At 38.3% G+C, this 20243-nt stretch overlaps 1 protein-coding gene across 2 annotated transcripts; it reads left to right on the top strand.

Annotated features, from left to right (window-relative positions):
- Positions 1 to 71: 71 nt before the first annotated feature.
- ERI1 (exoribonuclease 1) lies at positions 72 to 17258 on the top strand. 2 transcript variants are annotated; one of them, XM_005906267.3, is made up of 7 exons: positions 73 to 351; positions 4226 to 4404; positions 5648 to 5858; positions 10414 to 10497; positions 11835 to 11944; positions 14713 to 14827; positions 16122 to 17258. In XM_005906267.3, the coding sequence occupies exons 1-7, from the start codon at positions 244 to 246 to the stop codon at positions 16362 to 16364; spliced, it is 1050 nt and encodes a 349-aa protein (XP_005906329.2). In that variant the 5' UTR covers positions 73 to 243; the 3' UTR covers positions 16365 to 17258. The 2 variants fall into 2 exon arrangements, with proteins under 2 accessions (XP_070220249.1, XP_005906329.2); XM_070364148.1 differs by lacking the exon at positions 10414 to 10497 and having other exon boundaries at positions 72 to 351.
- Positions 17259 to 20243: the final 2985 nt, after the last annotated feature.

Raw genomic sequence — 20243 nt, 5'->3', positions numbered from 1 at the left:
GCTTCTCCAGCCCCCGTCAACGGAAGCCCTCTCGTTCCGTGCGCCGGCTCACTGCGCCTGCGCGGCGTCTGGACGCTTCACGTTCCCGGAAGTGGGAGGTCCCCGCTCGAGTTTGTGTGGACGCCGCCGCGGGAACGCCAGCCCGGTAATTTTTCAACCGAGAAAGTCGAGGCTTTCGAGGTTGGCCGGGTGAGACTGAGCGAGTGGAGGCTCCAGCAGCTCCCTTCTGACGTGACACGCGACATGGAGGATGAGCAGACCCTCCAGCCTGGCGACGAGGCCGTGGCTCCCGCGCGGCGCGCGTCTCCCGGGTCGGAGTGCGGGGACGAAGCCCAGCGTCCGAATCCTGAGGTGAGAATCCGCCCGCGTGCCCCTGAATTAAGAGGGTTTCCCGCGGGAACCGCAGCCTGTGCGCCCTGGGACCCTAGCCCCGGCCGCCTTCCCTGGCCTCAACTCCGGGAGCCGTTCTCTGGGGATAGTTGTCATTGAGCCCTTTCTAGTCCCAGGTACCGTCTGGAAGTAAGTCAACAGCCCAGACGAACTGAGTGTGCGAACTGAGGTTTTAGACGTTCTGGGTGGGAATTCTGCTCTAAACTTGCCGAGTTAACAATCGGTTACACGGTTGCTGTCGTCATTCCGGGTAGCCCTAGTCTGTAATTGGTAGTTTATGTTTTTAGAAATCTCACCCCAGCTCTAAGTGTATCACTCCTTAAGACCTTTAAGGCCATCTCCCAGCCTTGGCAGAAGGTAACTGTGCCTGTTGGCTGGAACTTCGTCTCTGGTTTTTGGACCATTTTACTCCTGCTTCGTATAAACATAATGTATGAATGATGTTAATGATTTTGACAGCTCAGTAGTAGATCCTACAGTGACAAAGTTGTAAAGACGGTCTTAAAACGTCTTTAATCGTCTTCTTTGATAGGTATAATTATTGTTGACTAGCTGCAGACTGTAAATAATACCAAAACTGGTCATTTTCTATTAATATACAAATGCTGAGTGCCTCGTAGTGTGGGTAGTTGGAGGAGGCGTCCAGACTTCTGCTCTTTCCACCTACAGCCAATTCTCCACATAGCAGCTGGAATAATCTTTAGTAACATGAATCTGACTGGGTTTCTCCCATCCTGAATCTTCAGTTTGCTGGCCCCAGGACTTGGCTCCTTCCTCCATTGTTAGCTGTACCTCTTCCCTTTTGCTCTCAGTGGCCACCATCCTTGGTGTCATGGTGGGTGGTCTTTCTTGTTAAAGGTCTTTTGTGTGCTTTCTTTGCCCTGAGTCTTGGAACAGTTATCTGGTTCACCTTATGATGCTACTTTCAAAGAGGGCTCCATATCTCTTCTCTCTAAAGAACCATTTCTACTCCACCATCCTTCTTCAGTTTAAGATACTGTCAATAACATCATCATGTGAGTTGGTACAAAAATAATTTTTAAAAGTTTATGTTTAATGAGAGTAGCGTGATTGAATACACTTTACTTTATTTAAATATCTTAAAACTTTGAGCTAAAAAAAAAAACAAACTTTGAGCTATAGTGACTCAAGGCCTGAATCTGTGTTCCTGGTTGGTTTTAGTGACTGTCATATTTGTTAAAAACCTGTTGTTGGATGCTTTTAATAAATGATGATACAGTCCTTTTGTTTTCAGGCTTAAGTAAGCAAGTTTGGATTTCAGCTAAGTAAATTTTCATTATATCAACAAAAGTGTTTTCATAAATGAATAGGTATTACATTTTTATGTTTTTAATGAAGTAGGTTCAGATTTCATCAGAACTCTTCTTTGGGAAGGATTTTAATCAAGTTTAATTCTGCCTTTAATTTCTTTAATGTGTAGATTCGGAGGCTTTTTAAAAAAATAGGTAATGTGCAGGGGGTTTTGGGGCAATAAAATAATGGAAATGTTTCCAAAACATCTATTTCCTAAATGTTCTTGCCACAGAAAAGGTTTCTTTTGATCATGGTTGCTTCCATATTGTAAAGATACTCTCATTTGAGATAATATAACCTATGTAACCATTTACTGGGACATGTGAAAATTGCAAAATGTCAAAGTAGCATGAAGTTGAATATTCCTTCCTATACAGTGGAGTCTGTGCTTACTTTCCTCATTGTATGGCTGATACTTCATGACATTGGACAGATGGACTGAGACATTGGGGAGGGTGCCGTTGTCAATCCGTGTATTACGTGGTAAACTAACCTTGTGTTTTTGTAGATTCATAATACATATAGGGTTTTAAATACTTTCTGCTTCTTAGTGGATTGTCTTGAATGACTTTCTTTGGAAGTTTGTGTAGACTGAAGTTTGTGAGAACTGCACCTTGACCGTGTCCTGAACTTCACCGAAGGAGGAGGACTAGAGTTGGACGCAGGGGAGGAGACAGAACTTTCTTTATTGAAATCATGATTTATAACATATTTAGAAGAGGCCTCTTACGTGTGGGTAATTTTTGTAACTACAGTTTTAGATAAAAATAAAGCATGTGAGTAGGAGAGAGGACTTAACCAAAGAGAAAAGTCACTTAAATTGACTGAGACATCTGTTTTGGTAGGCAAACTGTTGTTCAGTGTAGAATCTAAATTTTAACCTGATTGAAGATGGAGTTTAAAATTCACTCTAAGTATAAAGACAAAGGATGAATTAGGAATCCTGATTATATTCTAATGATAAACTAGCCCAGCATTGTAAATTTATTATTGAAAGCAAATTATTTTCTTTACCTTTAAGTCAAAGATCTGTGAAATAAGGTTTCTAAAACATTTATTATCAAGTAACTTCAATATAATTATTCTTCACTTTACAGACAGTTCATACATTGGAATTCCTGACCTCTTCCTCAGAGGAGATGGGAGTATTTCTAGCACTGTCTGCTAAACGTGTGTTACAGTAAATGGAGAGCTAAGAGTGAGAGATAGTCCCTGAGTCATCAGGATTGGTTCTGACTCGGAGACTGTGGCCTTTCCATGGTTATCCTTCCTTAATGTGTAATTAAAGTTCACATGGGGACAGTATGGTAAACTATAACTAACAAGTTTTGTATAGATTGCTAGTAAACTCCAAAGTATTTTTGAAAATTCTGGAACATACCTAATATTTATGACATTGCATGTGGAAAATAACTTGTAAATGAATCTTTGGAGCTTAACATTTTAGTAATTTGGGGGTTACCTGTGGTGTGATTAGAGTCGAATTATGTCTTTCTCAACTTTAATTTAAGAAAGGAAGAACAATTTATAATGTAGTAACTATAGTTCTCCTGAATAATCTCTCTCTCTCTCTCTCAGTGTGTGTGTGTGTGTGTGTGTTTAACTTTTGGAAATTGTGTGTTTTGAAACAATGTGTTTTCATCTTTGCTTTGGGTAATAACATGTTTTGGATTAGATTTCTGGCCATTTTATTTTTATATTGGCCAGTTTCTGTTAACTTTGTGAAACGAAGTCAGGCTAAAAATTCTCAGGAAGACACTCATTTATACGTGTTGAATGTTGTGAAAGTTTATTTAAAAATTGGTTCATTTGTAAATTTTAGAATATTGTTTGTGAAAAGGTCTAACCTTCAGTCTGTGATGGTAATGTTTATTGATAGCCATGGTAGGTATGGATTTGTCCATTATGATGATGCCAGTGGTAAAGAATCTGCCTGCCAGTGCAGGAGTTGTGGGTTCAATCCCTGGGTCAAGAAGATCACCTGGAGAAGGGAATGGTAACCCACTCCAGTATTCTTGCCTGGAACATTCCATGGACAGAGGAGCCTGGTAGGCTACAGTTCATGGGGTTGCAAAGTGTCAGATACCACTGAGCAACTAAGCACATGGTGTGTGTGGCATTGGGAACCTGATATACTTGATTTCATTTAATCCTTATAACGATGTCTCCCACCTACTGTTTATCATTACCAATACTAAATACCATTTGAGATACTTATTATTATATCTTGAAGATCAGAGGCTAATAAATAATTACCCAAGGTTATGCAACTAGTAAATAATCAGCCGGGGGCTCTGTCCTGAGGTTGTTCTGACTCCCAGCACCAGGGATATTTTTACTTAGCTTCTTTTCCTGTAAGAAGCCTCACGACTCAGAAGACAGCAGGGTAAATTGTTCCAGAAACACATCTTTATTCTTCCTATGCCCTTTTATTGAACATATAGCACAAAGAGGCCTTAATCTTTAAGATGCTTATACTAACTGTAAACTCTGTATATACCCACACTTTATTTTTTTGTAGAAAAAGCAACGGTGTAGACTTGATGGCCAAGAAACAAAAACATCTACGTTGATTACCTCCAGTGCAAATGATTTCAGTGACCCAGTTTACAAAGAAATTGCAATTACGAATGGTTGCATTAACAGAATGAGTAAGGAAGAGCTCAGAGCCAAACTTTCAGAATTCAAGCTTGAAACCAGGTAACTAAAAATAACTTTCAAATTGCAAAAGTAGTACACGTTCATCCTAGAAAAGCTTGAAAACACTGACAAAAATCATCTGTAATGATTGGTTATCAGCTGATTAGTTATCAGGATTTTTCATGGGTAAGATTCCTCTTCAGTGGTAATTTCAAAAGGAAAACAAAAGATTTCTAACAGTCACTAATTGGTGATGTGACCAAAATGTCTTCCTTGTCACTTCCCATTAGTTACAGTTTTTAGATCCTCTTATTTTTACTACCATTTTCTATTTGCTAGACCCTCTAGGACTCAACCAAGTAACAATGAAGGACTTTAGATTTTTTGAAGAAACACATACTATTTGATGAACCAGTGTGACTGCCTTTACCCACCATAGTTATCTGTTTAGAACAATCTTGTCCCACCTTCTGTTTGTAGAACATATATTTTAAAAATAACTGTAGGGACTTCCCTGGCAGTCCAGTGGTTAAGACTCTAAGCTTCCACTGCAGGTTCAGTTTCTAGTTGGGGAACTTTTATCCTGCATGCCACGCAGCATGGCCAAAAAAAAAAACAAAACTGTAAAACTGAATCTCCTAAATCATATTTTACCCATGGTAAATTAGAAATCTTATTCGAGTTAAGAATCTGTTGACTGTGGCAGTGTTCTCCTGGACATGGTTTATTTTAGGATGTCTCCTAAATGAATTTGCCTAGTTAAATAGCTAAGGGGCATTCAACTTTATATACTAGGCTCATAATACCTTTAAGGTCACATGGATTTTTTTTTTTTTTTTATAAGTTATCTAACTTAAAAAAGCCAAAGCAAGGAAAAAGCATAATAAATTTAATTTGCCTGAATTTTTATTCTCTGAAATTTGTGTTTGGTCAGTAGAATAATTCAGTATTAATTTCAGTTTTTGTATCCTGTATGTTATCTTATTATATAAGGCAATAGGGCTAGGTAGGTGGTATATGCCAGCAAAGCTTCTGGTGTGAAAGACCAATATATAGTTTGTATAGTGTACAAGAAAAATGAAAAATTACATGTGAAGGAAAATATTGATGCCGTATTAGATGTTCTGTTTTAGTTAGTTGGTTGCTGACTTAGCTCTGATTCCTGCTTTCTTTACCTTCATTTTGGCTAACATTTGCTAAGTTAGGCTGTGACTATCAGTGTTCAACCAGTGCCAGCAAGTAGGAGTTCACATTCTTGTCTGTAAAATTACTTAAGAGTTCATTTTATTCTTATTTTCAATAGAGGTGTAAAGGATGTACTAAAGAAGAGACTGAAAAACTATTACAAGAAGCAGAAGCTGATGTTGAAAGAGAGCAATTGTGCTGACAGTTACTACGATTACATTTGTATTATTGACTTTGAAGCCACTTGTGAAGAGGGAAACCCACCTGAGTTCATACATGAAATAATTGAATTTCCTGTTGTTTTACTGAATACTCATACCTTAGAAATAGTAAGTGAATTGTTATATTTTAATTTTTGTTTTACCAGCAGCTGTTCTGGGGTTGACTAGTAAGGTGGAGGATTCCATTTGCTGTTTTAGTTAGAATTCTAAAGAGGGGGTGTTTGCTCTTGATTCATTCTTAATAGATGAGCTATAATAATTTCAGAGTCTGCTGCTCTCCTTTTCCAGTAGCTTAAAAAAACACAAAACCCGCTGATGCCTGGCCCTTGTCCCAAAGATTAGTTGTTCTATGGTGGGGCCCCTAGCATCAGCTTTTTTTTTTTTTTCTTTAAAGCTCAGTTGGTATGTAGTCAGGTTGAGAACTACTGCAGTAGACTACTGTATACTCTGATCTATAAAAATGCTAAGGTACAGAAATTACCTTTCAACTTAAAACCAGTTAGCTTTCTGATGAAAAGTTTATGGGTGAAACAACTCTTGTAACCTTGGCTTTTAAGCCATGTGACATACATGCATTGTTAGCTCAGGAGTTCAACAGGATCCCTCCAAATAAATGCCATTTGCCTTGTAAAATCTGACCAAGGATTGTAACTGCTCATCTGTACAGAGGTACCGCTTTTATGGTATCCCCAGTTGCCACACACTGGGAATAAATATAAAGAGGCTTTGTGCATTAAAATACACAGCATTTTTTCCTTTGTGCCGTTTGAAGCCTCTTTAGTTATAGTCTTAATCAGCCCATTTAAATAATTCCTTGTCCAAAGCAGATTAAAGGTCAATAAATTAAAAGAAGGCTTCCCTGGTAGCTGAGCTGGTAAAGAATCCACCTGTAATGCAGGAGACCCTGGCTTGATTCCTGGGTTGGGAAGATCCCCTGGAGAAGGGAGAGGCTACCCACTTTAGTATTTTTGGGCTTCCCTAGTGGTTTAGCTGGTAAAGAATCTGCCTGCAGTGCAGGAGACCTGGGTTCAATCCCTAGGTTGGGAAGGGATCAATTCTACAGGTTCAGTCCCTGGAGAAGGGAATGGCTACCTACTCCAGTATTCTGGTATAATTAAAAGAAAAAATTTTAACAGTTATGAAAAATCATCTTGCATAATTCACTAGGTCTTACTTTCTCAGTGATGGATGAGGCGCTTGCCACTCTCCTCCCACATTTAGACATGAATGATTCATTGCTTTCTACTGTGTTGTTCCCATCACGTTGTTGTTGAGTCGCTCAGTCGTGTCCAACTCTGAGACCCCGTGGGCTGAAGCACACCAGGCTCCCTGTCCTTCACTATCTCCCGGAGTTTGCTCAGACTCAGTGATGCCATCCAACCATCTCATCCTCTGTCATCCCCTTCTCCTCCCACCTTCAATCTTTCCCAGCATCAGGGTCTTTTCCAATTAGTTTGTCTTTGCATCAGGTGGTCAAGTATTGGAGTATTGGAGCTTCAGCTTCAGCATCAGTTCTTCCAATGAATATTCAGTATTGATTTCCTTTAGAATTGACTGGTTTGATCTCCTTGCAGTCCAGGGGACTCTCAGGAGTCTTGTCTAGCACCACAGTTCAAAAGCATAGATTCTTCAGTGCTCTGCCTTCTTTATGGTCCAACTCTCACATCTGTACATCACTACTGGAAAAACTATAGCTTTGACTGTAAGGACCTTTGTTGGCAAAGTGATACCTCTGGTTTTTAATATGCTGTCTAGGTTTGTCATAGCTTTTCTTCCAAGGAGCAAGTGTGTTTTAATTTCATGGCTGCAATCCCATCACATACAAACTCGTCATTTTTCACACCATAAAAAGCCTTAGCTTGATGCCACTTCCCTGACAACTACCCTGTGTCTTTGTTCCTCTATAGCAGATTTCTTTATAAAAGTTATATACACGTTTGTCTCTGTTTCTCCCATTCTCTTAAATCCCCACCACTTATAGATGTAACTTATGTATTCCATCCCATCACTCCACTAAAATCACTCCTCAGTGTCATCTTTGACCTTTACCTAAGTCCTGGTGGAACTGACCACTCCCTCTTTGAAACACTTTCTTCAGGGGACTGCCAGTACCCCTCATTGTCCTACATTTTTGCCAGCCTCACTGGGTTCCCTTTCACAATTTCCTTTGCTGTTTCCTCTTCTTCCAACTTCCTAGTATTGGATGCTATAAGTTCAATCCCAGGTCCTCTTCTCTGTATATGCTTTCTCCCTTAATGAACTCACCTATCATCTAGTTCCATAGCTTTTAGAAATTCCATAGAAACTGGTATCTTCTGAATATATATCTCCAACCTCATCCTCTATCCAAAATCCAGGCTGTCACTTAACATCTCTACTTGGACATCTAAACAGCCATCCTAACGTGTCCCAGACTGAATTTACTGTCAACTTGTTTTATCTTCAGCCTTTCCGGGCTTGAGGGCTGGGAACTCAGTCTTTCTGCTTGCTCAATCACGAAACGTTGGCATCATCTTTGACTCCTATTCTTTTGCATCACACATCTAGGCTATCAGCGACTCTTGTTTGTTCTGCTTTCAGAGTGTTTCCAGAACCAGCCATTTAACTGCATTGCTATGACTGTAGTTTGAGCCCCATTGATTTCTTGTCTGGGTTTACTGCATTTGTTCACCATTTAACCAGTCTCTGCTTCTGTCTAAGGGCTTTCCTTGATAGCTCAGTTGGTAAAGAGTCTGCCTGCAATGCAGGAGACCCCGATTCAATCCTGGGTCAGGAAGATCTGCTGCAGAAGGGATAGGCTACCCACTCCAGTATTCTTGGGCTTCCCTTGTGTCCTTGTTCCCTACCGCCAGTTCTCAATTTAGTGACCAGTGAAAGTTGCTCAGTCGTATCTGACTCTTTGCAACCCCATGGACTATACAGTCCTTGGAATTCTCCAGGCCAGAATACTGGAGTGGGTAGCTCTTCCCTTCTCCAGGGGGTCTTCCCAACCCAGGGATCAAACCCGGGTCTCCTGCATTGCAGGCGTATTCTTTACCAGCTGAGCTATGAGGGAAGCCCCTTTAGTGACCAGAGTGCGCCTTATAAAATGTAAGTCATATAATTTCATTCCTTTGCTCACAACTCTTTTATGGGTCCCCATTTAACTCAGAATAAAAGTGATATTCCTTTTACAATCTGGCCTCTAGTTACCTCTGATTACAGCGTGTTGACCTGCTTGCTGCTTCTCAGAAATGCCAGGCATGCTCCACCCCCTCACCTCCCAGAGCTTTAGCTCAAATTCCTTTCCTCCAGAGATCTTGCTGCTCATTTCCTTCCTCCCACCCATCCTTCCAGGCTTTCCTTCCTTCCAGGTCTTCCTTAACTCTTGCCTTCTAAATAAAGTCTAACTGGTTCTCTGTTCAGTCTGAACACCCCCAGACACCAGTGTTTCTGATCCTTCGTTTCTACTCTTATTTTTTAAGAACCTTCATCACCTTTTAACTTACTATGTAATTTATTTAAGTAATTACTCAGTATTTGGTCAATGAATGCATAGTTAGTTCTCTGGCATCATTCTGTTACAAATGTTAAATAATACCAGCTTGTAATGGTAAGAGATACTGGATTTTTTTTTAAAGATTTTCATATAAAATTATGAAATAAAATCCTGATACTTAAAAGGATAGACTTCATTTATCTAAGAAATCCAAGAGGTAGAATTTTTTCTTTTGAAATATGTCTGATAAGTAAAGGACATCTCTTAACTTTAGACGTTCAGATGTTCTTTGCTGTTCTTTCACTCTTTTACAATTATTAACTATTGATAATTCATCTGCTTAATAAACAGGTGTGTAAAAAGAATTTTGTAAACACTTATTTTTTCTTAAATGTTTAATCTTCTATTATAAGGAATATTCTTTGTCTTTTCCTTCATAGCTACCTAGTGTTAATAATTGCTGCCAATTGTCTTTAATTTGAACAAGTATCTTAGTGTGATCTGGTTTAGGGAAGCAGCATTGGGCTAAAGGAAGAAGCACTTAGATCTGAGCCTGATGATAACAGTTCTGTCCTTACTGAGTTCACAGAGTTGTTGTGAGCACAAAATAAGAATGCAAACGTGAAAGCTTCTTCAAGAGGTTAAACATTGCTAAAATAATCAGTGCTGTTACTACGCTTTAAACTGCTTCATGTCATATAGTTAAATTTTGATTACTCAGAATTCAGTTTAATGAAATCTTAATATAAAAATAAGATCTAATTAGGAGTGAATGAGAGCAGGAATCTGAACTAATTTATTGTAACTGCAAACTGGCATTTCTTCAGCATACTTTCTGTTATTTAAAAAGCTCTTAATATCTTCAACTAGAGGTTGCATTAATAGGCTTTACATTTCCAAAATATTATAAGCAAAATCATCAGTGTTTTGCTCCTCTGGTTAAACTTTGGTTTGAAGACTTCAGATACTTGTTCTGTCTTAAACGTTTGTAAAGTGTGAAACATAATTTTTTAATTAAAAAATCAGAGTAATTTGGGAATAGGGCATTATCCTTAAATTGTTAAAACTGTAGTCTCTGCCTTAACCACCTGTAAGGTTACAACCCAGTGTGGCTGATGTTGTCATATATTATGTCATGTATCTTAAGTCATAGAAATACTTCAATTTGCTGTCCTTCCCTTATAGGAAGATACGTTTCAGCAGTATGTGAGACCAGAGATTAACACCCAACTTTCTGACTTCTGCATCAATCTAACTGGAATTACTCAGGTTATCATTCTGTGTTCCTTTTTCTAGAGTTTGAAGGAAGTTTTGAAATTAGGGATTTATTTCATAAAATTATTGTTGTAAACAATTAAATGTGAGACTTTCCTTTCTTGGTAAAGATCTTTTGCTTTGTAATACTTAGAAAACAGGAAAGCACATTTTATACCTGATAAGATTTTTTTTCAGCCATTCCTTTTAAAGTGTTGTAATGATGAATCTAAGCATTTCATTTGTTTGGAGCATTAGTGAAGAAAGAGTTAAGTTACCATGCTGCACTTGGGGATGAAGTTTTAAAATATATCTGTTTACAACCTGGTTTTATATATAATGTAATTTTTTTTAGGTCTCTGATTTTTGGTTGTATTCTAATATGGCAGGCCCTTTGTCCATTTACTTAGTTGCTTTATTCATTCGTTCAGCAAATATTTGAGGGTGTGCTATAATATCTGCCGAGCTACAAGAGATACAGAAATAGTCAGGATAGTCTCTCCTCAGCTCGCTTAGCAATTGTAGGTTGGGGGAACTGACACAAAGAAACAGTGGTCACAGTATGGTTAGGAAGACTGATAGTCAGTGTTTCCTCAGGGTGTCATGGGCCCGTGTAGAAAGACCTTTCTCTGACAAAGGGAACGGAGGACTGTCCTGGGCAAAACTCAAGTTGGTGAGCTTGGACAGTCACGATGGGTAAACAGATGTAAAAGAATGACTGGGCATTTCAGGTGTGAAGGGCAGCACTTTTAAGTGCTTCAGGATGGTTCAGGTGTCTTATGGGCTGATGAGAAAATGGTCACAAATAAAGCTGAAGTAATAGAGATGAGCTATATCATGAAGGGTCTTATGTGTCTTTTTGTCTGGAAAGCCTTGGGGAGTGTTTGGAGGATTTTAAGTATGAAAGTGATGTGATGGATGATTTACATCTTAGGAAGATGGATGTAGTATGTTTTGGAAAGATGTGAGCTTTGAGGTGTGGAGACACTGTAGAGGGCCAGGGCTTTCAGCTAAGAAGAGATTCCCCTTTTCTCCCCTCTGGAGAATCGGGAAGCCACTAGGTTGAGGCCTGAAAAAAAGAGAATGCCTGCGGATGATCTTAAATCTTCATTTGGGGACGATTGTATACTTCAGTTGAAAGCAGTTCCTAATATTTGGCTATAAACAATTTTTAATTGTCTTAAAATTGGAATTTTGGGTGAATCTTAGCCTAAGAAACCATAGAGTTCAAAACATCATAGATAAGACTGTGTCCTGTTCTTTCATGTCCCTCCAGTGTTTGTGTGCTGAGTATTTTGGAGGACTGCATGTAACTACCGTGATTTTTGTGTGTTTTACTTTCATATCCTCAGGATCAAGTAGACAAAGCCGATACCTTCCCTCAGGTACTGAAAAAAGTCATTGACTGGATGAAATTGAAGGAATTAGGGACAAAGTATAAATATTCCATATTAACAGATGGGTAAGTATTTAGGAAATTTATCTTAATCTGCTTTTTAAGATTAAAGATGTCCTTATTCATCTAACTTTTAGAATAACCACAGAAAATATTTCCTGAAGGAGCCCCCACAGCAGACAGTAGTTTTCCTTTCATATCCTTATCCTTAGTTAAATTTTTAAGTCCTTGGGGTCAAAGCATTTGACTGTGTGGATCACAATAAACTCTGGAAAATTCTGAAAGAGATGGGAATACCAGACCACCTGACCTGCCTCTTGAGAAACCTATATGCAGGTCAGGAAGCAACAGTTACAACTTGACATGGAACAGATTGGTCCCAAATAGGAAAAGGAGTACATCAAGGCTGTATATTGTCACCCTGCTTGTTTAACTTATATGCAGAGTACATCATGAGAAATGCTGGGCTGGAAGAAGCACAAGCTGGAATCAAGATTGCTGGGAGAAATATCAATAACCTCAGATATGCAGATGACACCACCCTTATGGCAGAAAGTGAAGAGGAACTAAAAAGCCTCTTGATGAAAGTGAAAGAGGAGAGTGAAAAAGTTGGTTTAGCTCAACATTCAGAAAACTAAGATCATGGCATCTGGTCTCATCAGTTCATGGGAAATAGATGGGGAAACAGTGGAAACAGTGTCAGACTTTATTTTTCTGGGCTCCAAAATCACTACAGATGGTGACTGCAGCCATGAAATTAAAAGACGCTTACTCCTTGGAAGGAAAGTTATGACCAACCTAGATAGCATATTCAAAAGCAGAGACATTACTTTGCCAACAAAGGTCCATCTAGTCAAGGCTATGGTTTTTCCAGTGGTCATGTATGCGAGACCAGTGGTCATGTATGTGAGAGTTGGACTGTGAAGAAAGCTGAGCACCAAAGAACTGATGCTTTTGAACTGTGGTGTTGAAGACTCTTGAGAGTCCTTTGGACTGCAAGGAGATCCAACCAGTCCATCCTAAAGGAGATCAGTCCTGGGTGTTCTTTGGAAGGAATGATACTGAAGCTGAAACTCCAGTACTTTGGCCACGTCACGCGAAGAGTTGACTCATTGGAAAAGACCCTGATGCTGGGAGGGATTGCAGGCAGGAGGAGAAGGGGACGACAGAGGATGAGATGGCTGGATGGCATCACCGACTCGATGGACATGAGTTTGGGTGAACTCCAGGAGTTGGTGATGGACAGGGAGGCCTGGCGTGCTGCAATTCATGGGGTCGCAAAGAGTCAGACACGATTGAGTGACTGAACTGAACTGAGGGGTCAAAGAAAGGAGCGAAAGAAATAACAGTCTGATCCAGGACTAGAAGAAGATTAAATATTAATATGCAAAATCTAAATGGTTTTATTGTTTTTATCACAACACTTCTTGCTCAAAAAAGTCCAAACTCTTCAGTCTGGCTTTCAAGGCTCTCATCTAATCCCACCCTACCTGTGTAGCCTAATCCTCCTGCTGTTTCTCTTTTTCACTCCAGTCAGGCTGACCCATGAATCACAGGGGTTTATCCTTCCTCTGTGTATGCATGCAACTTTCCTCTCTGCTGGAAGGTTCCCTTCCTTCACTATTTACTTCATTACTCAAAGCCCACCTTGTGTTTTACTCCAGACATTATAACTCATGTTGATGTTTCTGTTGAAGTCTTACAGCCTCTGCAATAGGTACCGTTCATGTTGGCATCTGACTAAATATTCTGATATCTAAACTTTATGTGTGTAAGATTTATGTTTGCAAGGAAATTAACAATCCTTTCAGAGCAAGAGGTTTTGCAACGTGAGAATCCTCCATATTGTTTACTGTAGTGCTGAGCTTGAAACTATGCTTCCTAAGCATTAGTTACAGGAACAGTCAAGTATGGACATCAGAGCGATTAAAACAGGGATTAGAAATGGAAATTTGTGAAAACATTGATGAGCCTATTTAGAAATCTATTAACTGATTTTTGGGATAAATGAGTAGTGTCCCTGCTTAATTACACAGGTATCTCTGTTATAACATGGTGTGTGCAGTTCTATAAAACCTTGCATTCTGGGACAAATTGTTCAAAATCTATGCAATTTTGTAACCAGAGGACTAAAAAAAACAGTAATTGATATACCTCCAGAGATAATTTGGACAGTACAGGCAAGCAGCCTGGGGTCTATGGAAGTCACCTCAGAGGATGTTACAAGTACACAGAAGCCAGAGGATCGTGGGGGCAGGCACTTGTCTTTAATTTTCTTGAAAGTACTCCACTTGCCATTACAGCAGTTGAGTTGAGAAGTTTTCTTTTTTCTTTCTTACTGAAGAGTATGATTTCAACTGCTTCAATTCTGACTCCTTTGGCTGAGGAAAAACTGTATGAAGCAGCACAGTTTCCACATGATACAGTCAGGATTCTTGGTTTGTGTTGAAGAAGCATGTACTGTGGCAGAACAAATTGTGTTCTAACTACTTGACATCATCTGTGTTTCTCTCAAGTATTTTGTTCATTTGTTTGTAGTTTTTGTTTTATTTCAAAGCATACCCTCAAAGACCTTCCTAATGTGATAAACCTGGCATTAAAAGGAAGCTGGGTAATTCTTTAGAGTTGTGAAAAAATGCTCAAGAGGATAGAGGGGAAGTTTATTTTTGAGTTATTGTGGAGAAAAGAGAAGTTAGTTTTCTGAGCTTGATGTTATGTGTAAATATAAGAAGGACGATGTATAAATAAAAACGAATAGAATGACTTAAGATCCTCATTTTAAAGAATGGTATGGCATGTATTTAATTCAGTTTTCTTTCCTCTTTCGACTTAAGTTCATGGGATATGAGTAAGTTCTTGAACATTCAGTGCCAGCTAAGCAGGCTCAAATATCCACCTTTTGCCAAAAAGTGGATCAATATTCGAAAGTCATATGGAAACTTTTACAAGGTAAGATTACTATATTGATTATATTGCTCTTGATAAATTTATTATATTTTGCATGTACATAAAGTTGTAATTTACTAGGGACTTTTCACAGAAAAAGATCATATAATTATTAATCAGATTCTAAATAGTTATGTTCATGTGAGTTTAGAAAAATAAGCTATCTTCCTCACTCAACCTGTTACTCAAACAGGGTAAATGTATACGTATTGTTGTTCAGTTGCTAAGTCTTTGTGACTTTGTGACCCCATGGTCTGAGCTTCCCTTTCCTTCATTATCTCCCAAATTCTGCACACGCCCATGTCCACTGATGATCTTTAGTAACAGATTTGAAACTGAAATATATGGCTTGCTTCTGGAACAAACACTTCATACTGATTTTTAATTTTAGCAAAATTAATATGTGTGTGCAGTATGAATTTTTTAAAATACTAAATAATACTGCAGGTCTTAAATAGCAGTCTTCCCCCATGGCCCTTACCAGTACTGGTTCCATTTCTCCCAAACACTTGCAGTTTTTTAAGCTATTTCTTCTCATATTAACCTTCCTATTTCTAAATTATGTATTTATGCTATTTCTTGAGTTTTCAGTCTGAGTTATCTGTTGAGTTCATGCAGTGGACAGCGAAGATTTAGCTCCATTAAAAAGCGACCATTCCTGCCTATCCTTCCCCTCCCTGCATCTTTCTAACCCAGTCACATTAGCTTTATAATCATTATTCAGTGTTTACATTTCTAATGACTGTGGAGAGTGTTCACAACTTTCAATCAGATTGTTTGCTTTTTTTGTTGTTGCATTTTAAGAATTCTTTATACATTCTAGATGTTAATCCCTTTTCATATATGTGATTTGTAAATATTTTCTTCCATTCTGTGGGCTGCCTTTTCCCTGTGGTGATAGTATCATTTGATATATAAAAATTATAAATACTGTCAGTCAATTAAAATAATACATTACAGAAAAATACCATGCAAAACAGTTTGTGTTAAAACAGTAGGGCTTCAACTTAGCTGTTCAGAACAATGTATTTCCTTTCATAAATAATTAAGTTACCAAGCTGCAAACTTTTTGTTTTATGGACTCCATCTGTTTATGTATATTTTTATTTAAAACTCTAAGATCATTTTTTTTCTAAGTCTGAGAATTTTATTTGCTTCATTTGATCTAGGAGTATTTGCCCTTTGCCTAAATTTTTACTATTTTGCCTATTACTGTTAATTTTCGGCCTCTTATTTTCCACTTCATTGAGACTTTCAAAATACTAAAGAATTATTCACTGAGCTGTTCGTGTTTCAGGTTCCTCGAAGCCAAACTAAGCTGACAATAATGCTTGAAAAACTCGGAATGGATTACGACGGGCGGCCCCACAGTGGTCTTGATGACTCTAAGAACATTGCACGAATAGCAGTTCGAATGCTGCAGGATGGATGTGAACTCCGGGTTAACGAGAAGATGCATGCGGGGCAGCTAATGAGTGTGTCCTCTTCACTACCAATAGAGGGCACTCCAGCGCCACAAATGCCACATTCCAGAAAATAACAGCATTTTTGCCCTTTTGCCTGTGGATCACTCACTGTAACTGGAGCTGCTACAAAGAGGTAGCAGATGAATACCTATTGAATTAGTCCTGCAGTGCAAAATTTAAGCACCTTAAACATTTAAAATCTTATTACAATAATAGGTATATGCATACATATGTGAACAGATTCTGTGGGAGGGCATATTGAATTCCTTGTCACCAGCACTTTTGATATGAGCAGTATTTGTTACACAGTAACAGTTCCTGCTTAGAATTGAATTTTATAATTTAAGGTGTCCAACATGTGTTCCTTTGGGTTTAAAATGCAAAGGTTTATTGGCTCTCCCCTTGAATGTCATATCTTACTGATGTTAAAATATGTGATGTATTTCTACAGTAACATCATTAGATCAGATCATTTCTTCAAAAGCAGAAGAGATCCGAAAGGTGGGCCTTTATCTACTAGCCTTTGGGTTTTAAGAATATCACAGTCCTTTTGATTTTTGAAGCTTATTTGTGAACATGAGCTGTGAGTGGTAAATTTCATAAAGAACTTAGTAAACATATCTGTGTTTTGTTTTTTGTTTTTTCTTTAATTTATAACTGGAAGGCTCGTGATAGGTTATAAGATCTGGTTAAAAATTCAGTTACTGATGAGGTCAACGGAAAGTCAAAAGAAAATCTCATTTAAAGGAATATAAGGGCTACAGCTTGAAGTTTATAATATATAGATAAATCATTGAAGTCTTGGATTTGGTTTTTTGGTTCCTCTCCCTCTTGTGACATATCTGCCCTATTTCTTAAATCTAAGAAACCATGCTTTGAATTAGACTTTCAAGGTCTCTACTTAATTTTGCATTTGTATTCAACATTGTGAGTGAGGTTAATAAAGTCGAATAATACTTTCTACCATATCTTATGTTTTTATTGTTAAAAACTGATTTTACATAGTGACCACCAAATGTTGAAAAGTTCATTCTTAACTAATTCTGAGAACAAAAATGTGTGTATATAGTTGAGAAAGTGAAGTTCTCCTAATCTAGAAATACTTATTTTCAGAATTGGATTTCCCACTGTAACTTTCCTGAAACAATTTCATTAGCACTGCTTCTTTTCATTCACTTCCTAATAGTAATTGTGATGCTACTTTATTTTGATGGTTTATACATTATAATCAAATGAATTTTATAGAGGTCTTCCAACCCTGATGCATAGGAGGAAAGTAGGCATTTTTCTTGGTATAAGAATTCTCCACAGAGTGCTGTAGGTTTTTAACTTAAAATAATGAATTCCTGCCTCTGAGGAATTATAGAGTCACTATAATAAAGAATAATTAGAGGATAACAGAAAGCACAGTGTATGTGATGCCCTTAGACATACAGATTATAGTAAAACAAGGACATCTAGGTATCTTCAGCTTAAACAGTAAATTCTTGGGGCGAAAGGGATATATGCTAAGATTTTTGTTAACACAAATAGCACCATACAGTATACCATGAAGTATTACTGGACATTTTAAAGAATTTCCTTCAAATGGTTACAGAGGGACCATGCCAGGGCAAAGTATTAATATTTGGAAACAGTAAGTCACCAGCAAGGTGTGGATGCTGGAATGTCCAATCACACTCCCTAGGCAATTTTTCCACATAACCACCTCACTGTAGAATTCAGATTCATGCCACAGCAAAGCTGGAGTCCTCTCTCACCAACTTCCAGATTTGCTCACAAGAGCTGAAATTTGCAAGGGAGAAATCCGAGGAAAGCAAAGAAATATATTAAATTGCCTTCCTCTCTTGTTTTCAAGTCCAGCTGCTAATCTATTTTTCTTTTTGCCAAGTATCAACAAGCTCATTTTATATTTCATTTTATATATATTTCTTATATATATATATTTCTTTTTAAGACCTTCAACAATATAAGCTCTCAGTATCCTTTTGGCTCAACTGAATGTTTTATCTGGTGATTCTTTACTGTCCTGACTCTTTTTAAAACTTTATTGAGGAATAATTGAAAAATATGTATATCAGATCAGATCAGTCAATCATGTCCGACTCTTTGCGACCCCATGAATCGCAGCACGCTGGGCCTCCCTGTCCATCACCGACTCCTGGAGTTCACTCAAACTCAGGTTCATCGAGTCAGTGATGCCCTCCAGCCATCTCATCCTCTGTCGTCCCCTTCTCCTCCTGCCCCCAATCCCTTCCAGCATCAGAGTCTTTTCCAATATATTTAAGTATAAACATGGTGATTTGATACACATTATGGAATGGTACCAATATCATGATAATTGGCACGTACATTGCCTCATATAGTTGGCTTTTTTTTCTTTTTTTGATGGTGAGAATGCTTGAGGTCTTCTCTTGCCAACTTTCAAGTACTCAGTACCATATTATTAAGCATGGTCACAATACTATACATTATACCTTGGAAATTATTGTTTGTGTAACTGAAAATGTATATCCTTTGACCTACGTTGCCTCATTTCTGCCATCTTCAGCTCTTGGCAACCACCATTCTATTGTCTGTTTCTATGAAGTTGGCCTTCCATAGTGTTTGTTTTCTCCATCTGGCTTATTTCAGTTAAACTTCCAGGTTGATCCACATTGTCTCAAATGGTAGGATTTCCTTCTTTTTTATGGGTCAGTAATATTCCTCTGTGTGTATATGTGTGTGTATACCATTTTTTCTTCCCCCATGGTATCTTTTGAGTTCCCTTTTGACTTCTTTGAGCCATTAGTTGCTCAGAAGTATATGTATAATTTACAGTTACATGTGAGTTCACTTACGTGAACTTCCCAGCTTTCCTTCTGTTACTGATTTCTAGTTTCATACTGTTGCAGTCAGAAAAGATAACTTGGTATGATTTTTAGTCATCTTAAGTTTGTTGAGACTTATTTTGTGACTTAACATATGGTCTATCCTGAGAATGTTCCTTGTGTGCTTGAGAAGAATAAGTACAGGTAATACTTCAGAGATAGTGCAGGTTTGGTTCCAGACCACTACAATAAAGTAATTGTCACAAGAAAGTGAGTCATGTTAACTTTTTATGTATGTTTACACTGTAGTCTACTAAGTATGCAACAACATTATGTCTAAAACAATTTAAACATGGTATTGCTAAAAAATACTAGTCATCATCTGCGCCTTCAGTGACTCTTTGTTTTGTTATTTTGTTGGTGGAGGATCTTAGGTTGATGTTGATTGCTGACTGACCAGGCTGGTATCTATTGAAGGTTGAGGTGGCTGTGACAGTCTCTTAATAAGAGACAGTAATGAAAGTTTGCCACATCAGTTGACTCACAAATTATTTATCTGTAGCGTGCAGTGCTGTTTGACAGCATTTTATCCACCTTTCAAAACTGGAGTCAGTCCTCTCAAACCCTGAAACTGCTTTATCAACTATTATGTAATATTCTTAATCCTTTGTTGTCATTTCAACAGTCTTCACAGCATCTTCACCAGGAGTAGATTCTGTCTCAAGAAACCACTTTCTTCACTCATCCATAAGAAGCAACTTCTTCCCCACTGGTTTTATCATGAAATTTCAGCAATTCACATCTTCAGGCTTCACTCTTAACACTAGTTCTCTTATTATTTCCACCACATCTGCAGTTACTTCCTCTACTGAAGTCTTAAACCTCTCAAAGTCATCCAAGGGGATTGGATGGAATTGGAATCAACTTCTTACAAACTCCTGTGAATGTTGATACTTTGACCTGTTCCCATAACTCACAAATGTTCTTAGTGGCATCTAGAATGATGACTCCTTTCCAGAAGGTTTTCCATTGACCCTGCCCAGATCCATCAGGGGAGTCCCCCGTCTATCACAACTGTAGCCTTCAGTTCAGTTCATTTCAGTCGCTCAGTCGTGTCCGACTCTGCGACCCCATGAACTGCAG

This window comes from Bos mutus, chromosome 27 (genome assembly GCF_027580195.1).
Source record: "Bos mutus isolate GX-2022 chromosome 27, NWIPB_WYAK_1.1, whole genome shotgun sequence".
Classification (NCBI taxonomy): Eukaryota; Metazoa; Chordata; class Mammalia; order Artiodactyla; family Bovidae; genus Bos; species Bos mutus.
Note: the sequence above shows the minus strand (reverse complement) of the source record. Positions and strands in the feature narration are given on the sequence as shown.

Bases quoted from the DNA above. Each gene is read 5' to 3' on its own strand.
- ERI1 (XM_005906267.3), top strand. From the start codon at position 244: ATGGAGGATGAGCAGACCCTCCAGCCTGGCGACGAGGCCGTGGCTCCC. The intron at 352-4,225 runs GTGAGAATCCGC...ATTTTTTTGTAG, and splicing joins CCCAGCGTCCGAATCCTGAG to AAAAAGCAACGGTGTAGACT. The intron at 5,859-10,413 runs GTAAGTGAATTG...CTTCCCTTATAG, and splicing joins ATACTCATACCTTAGAAATA to GAAGATACGTTTCAGCAGTA.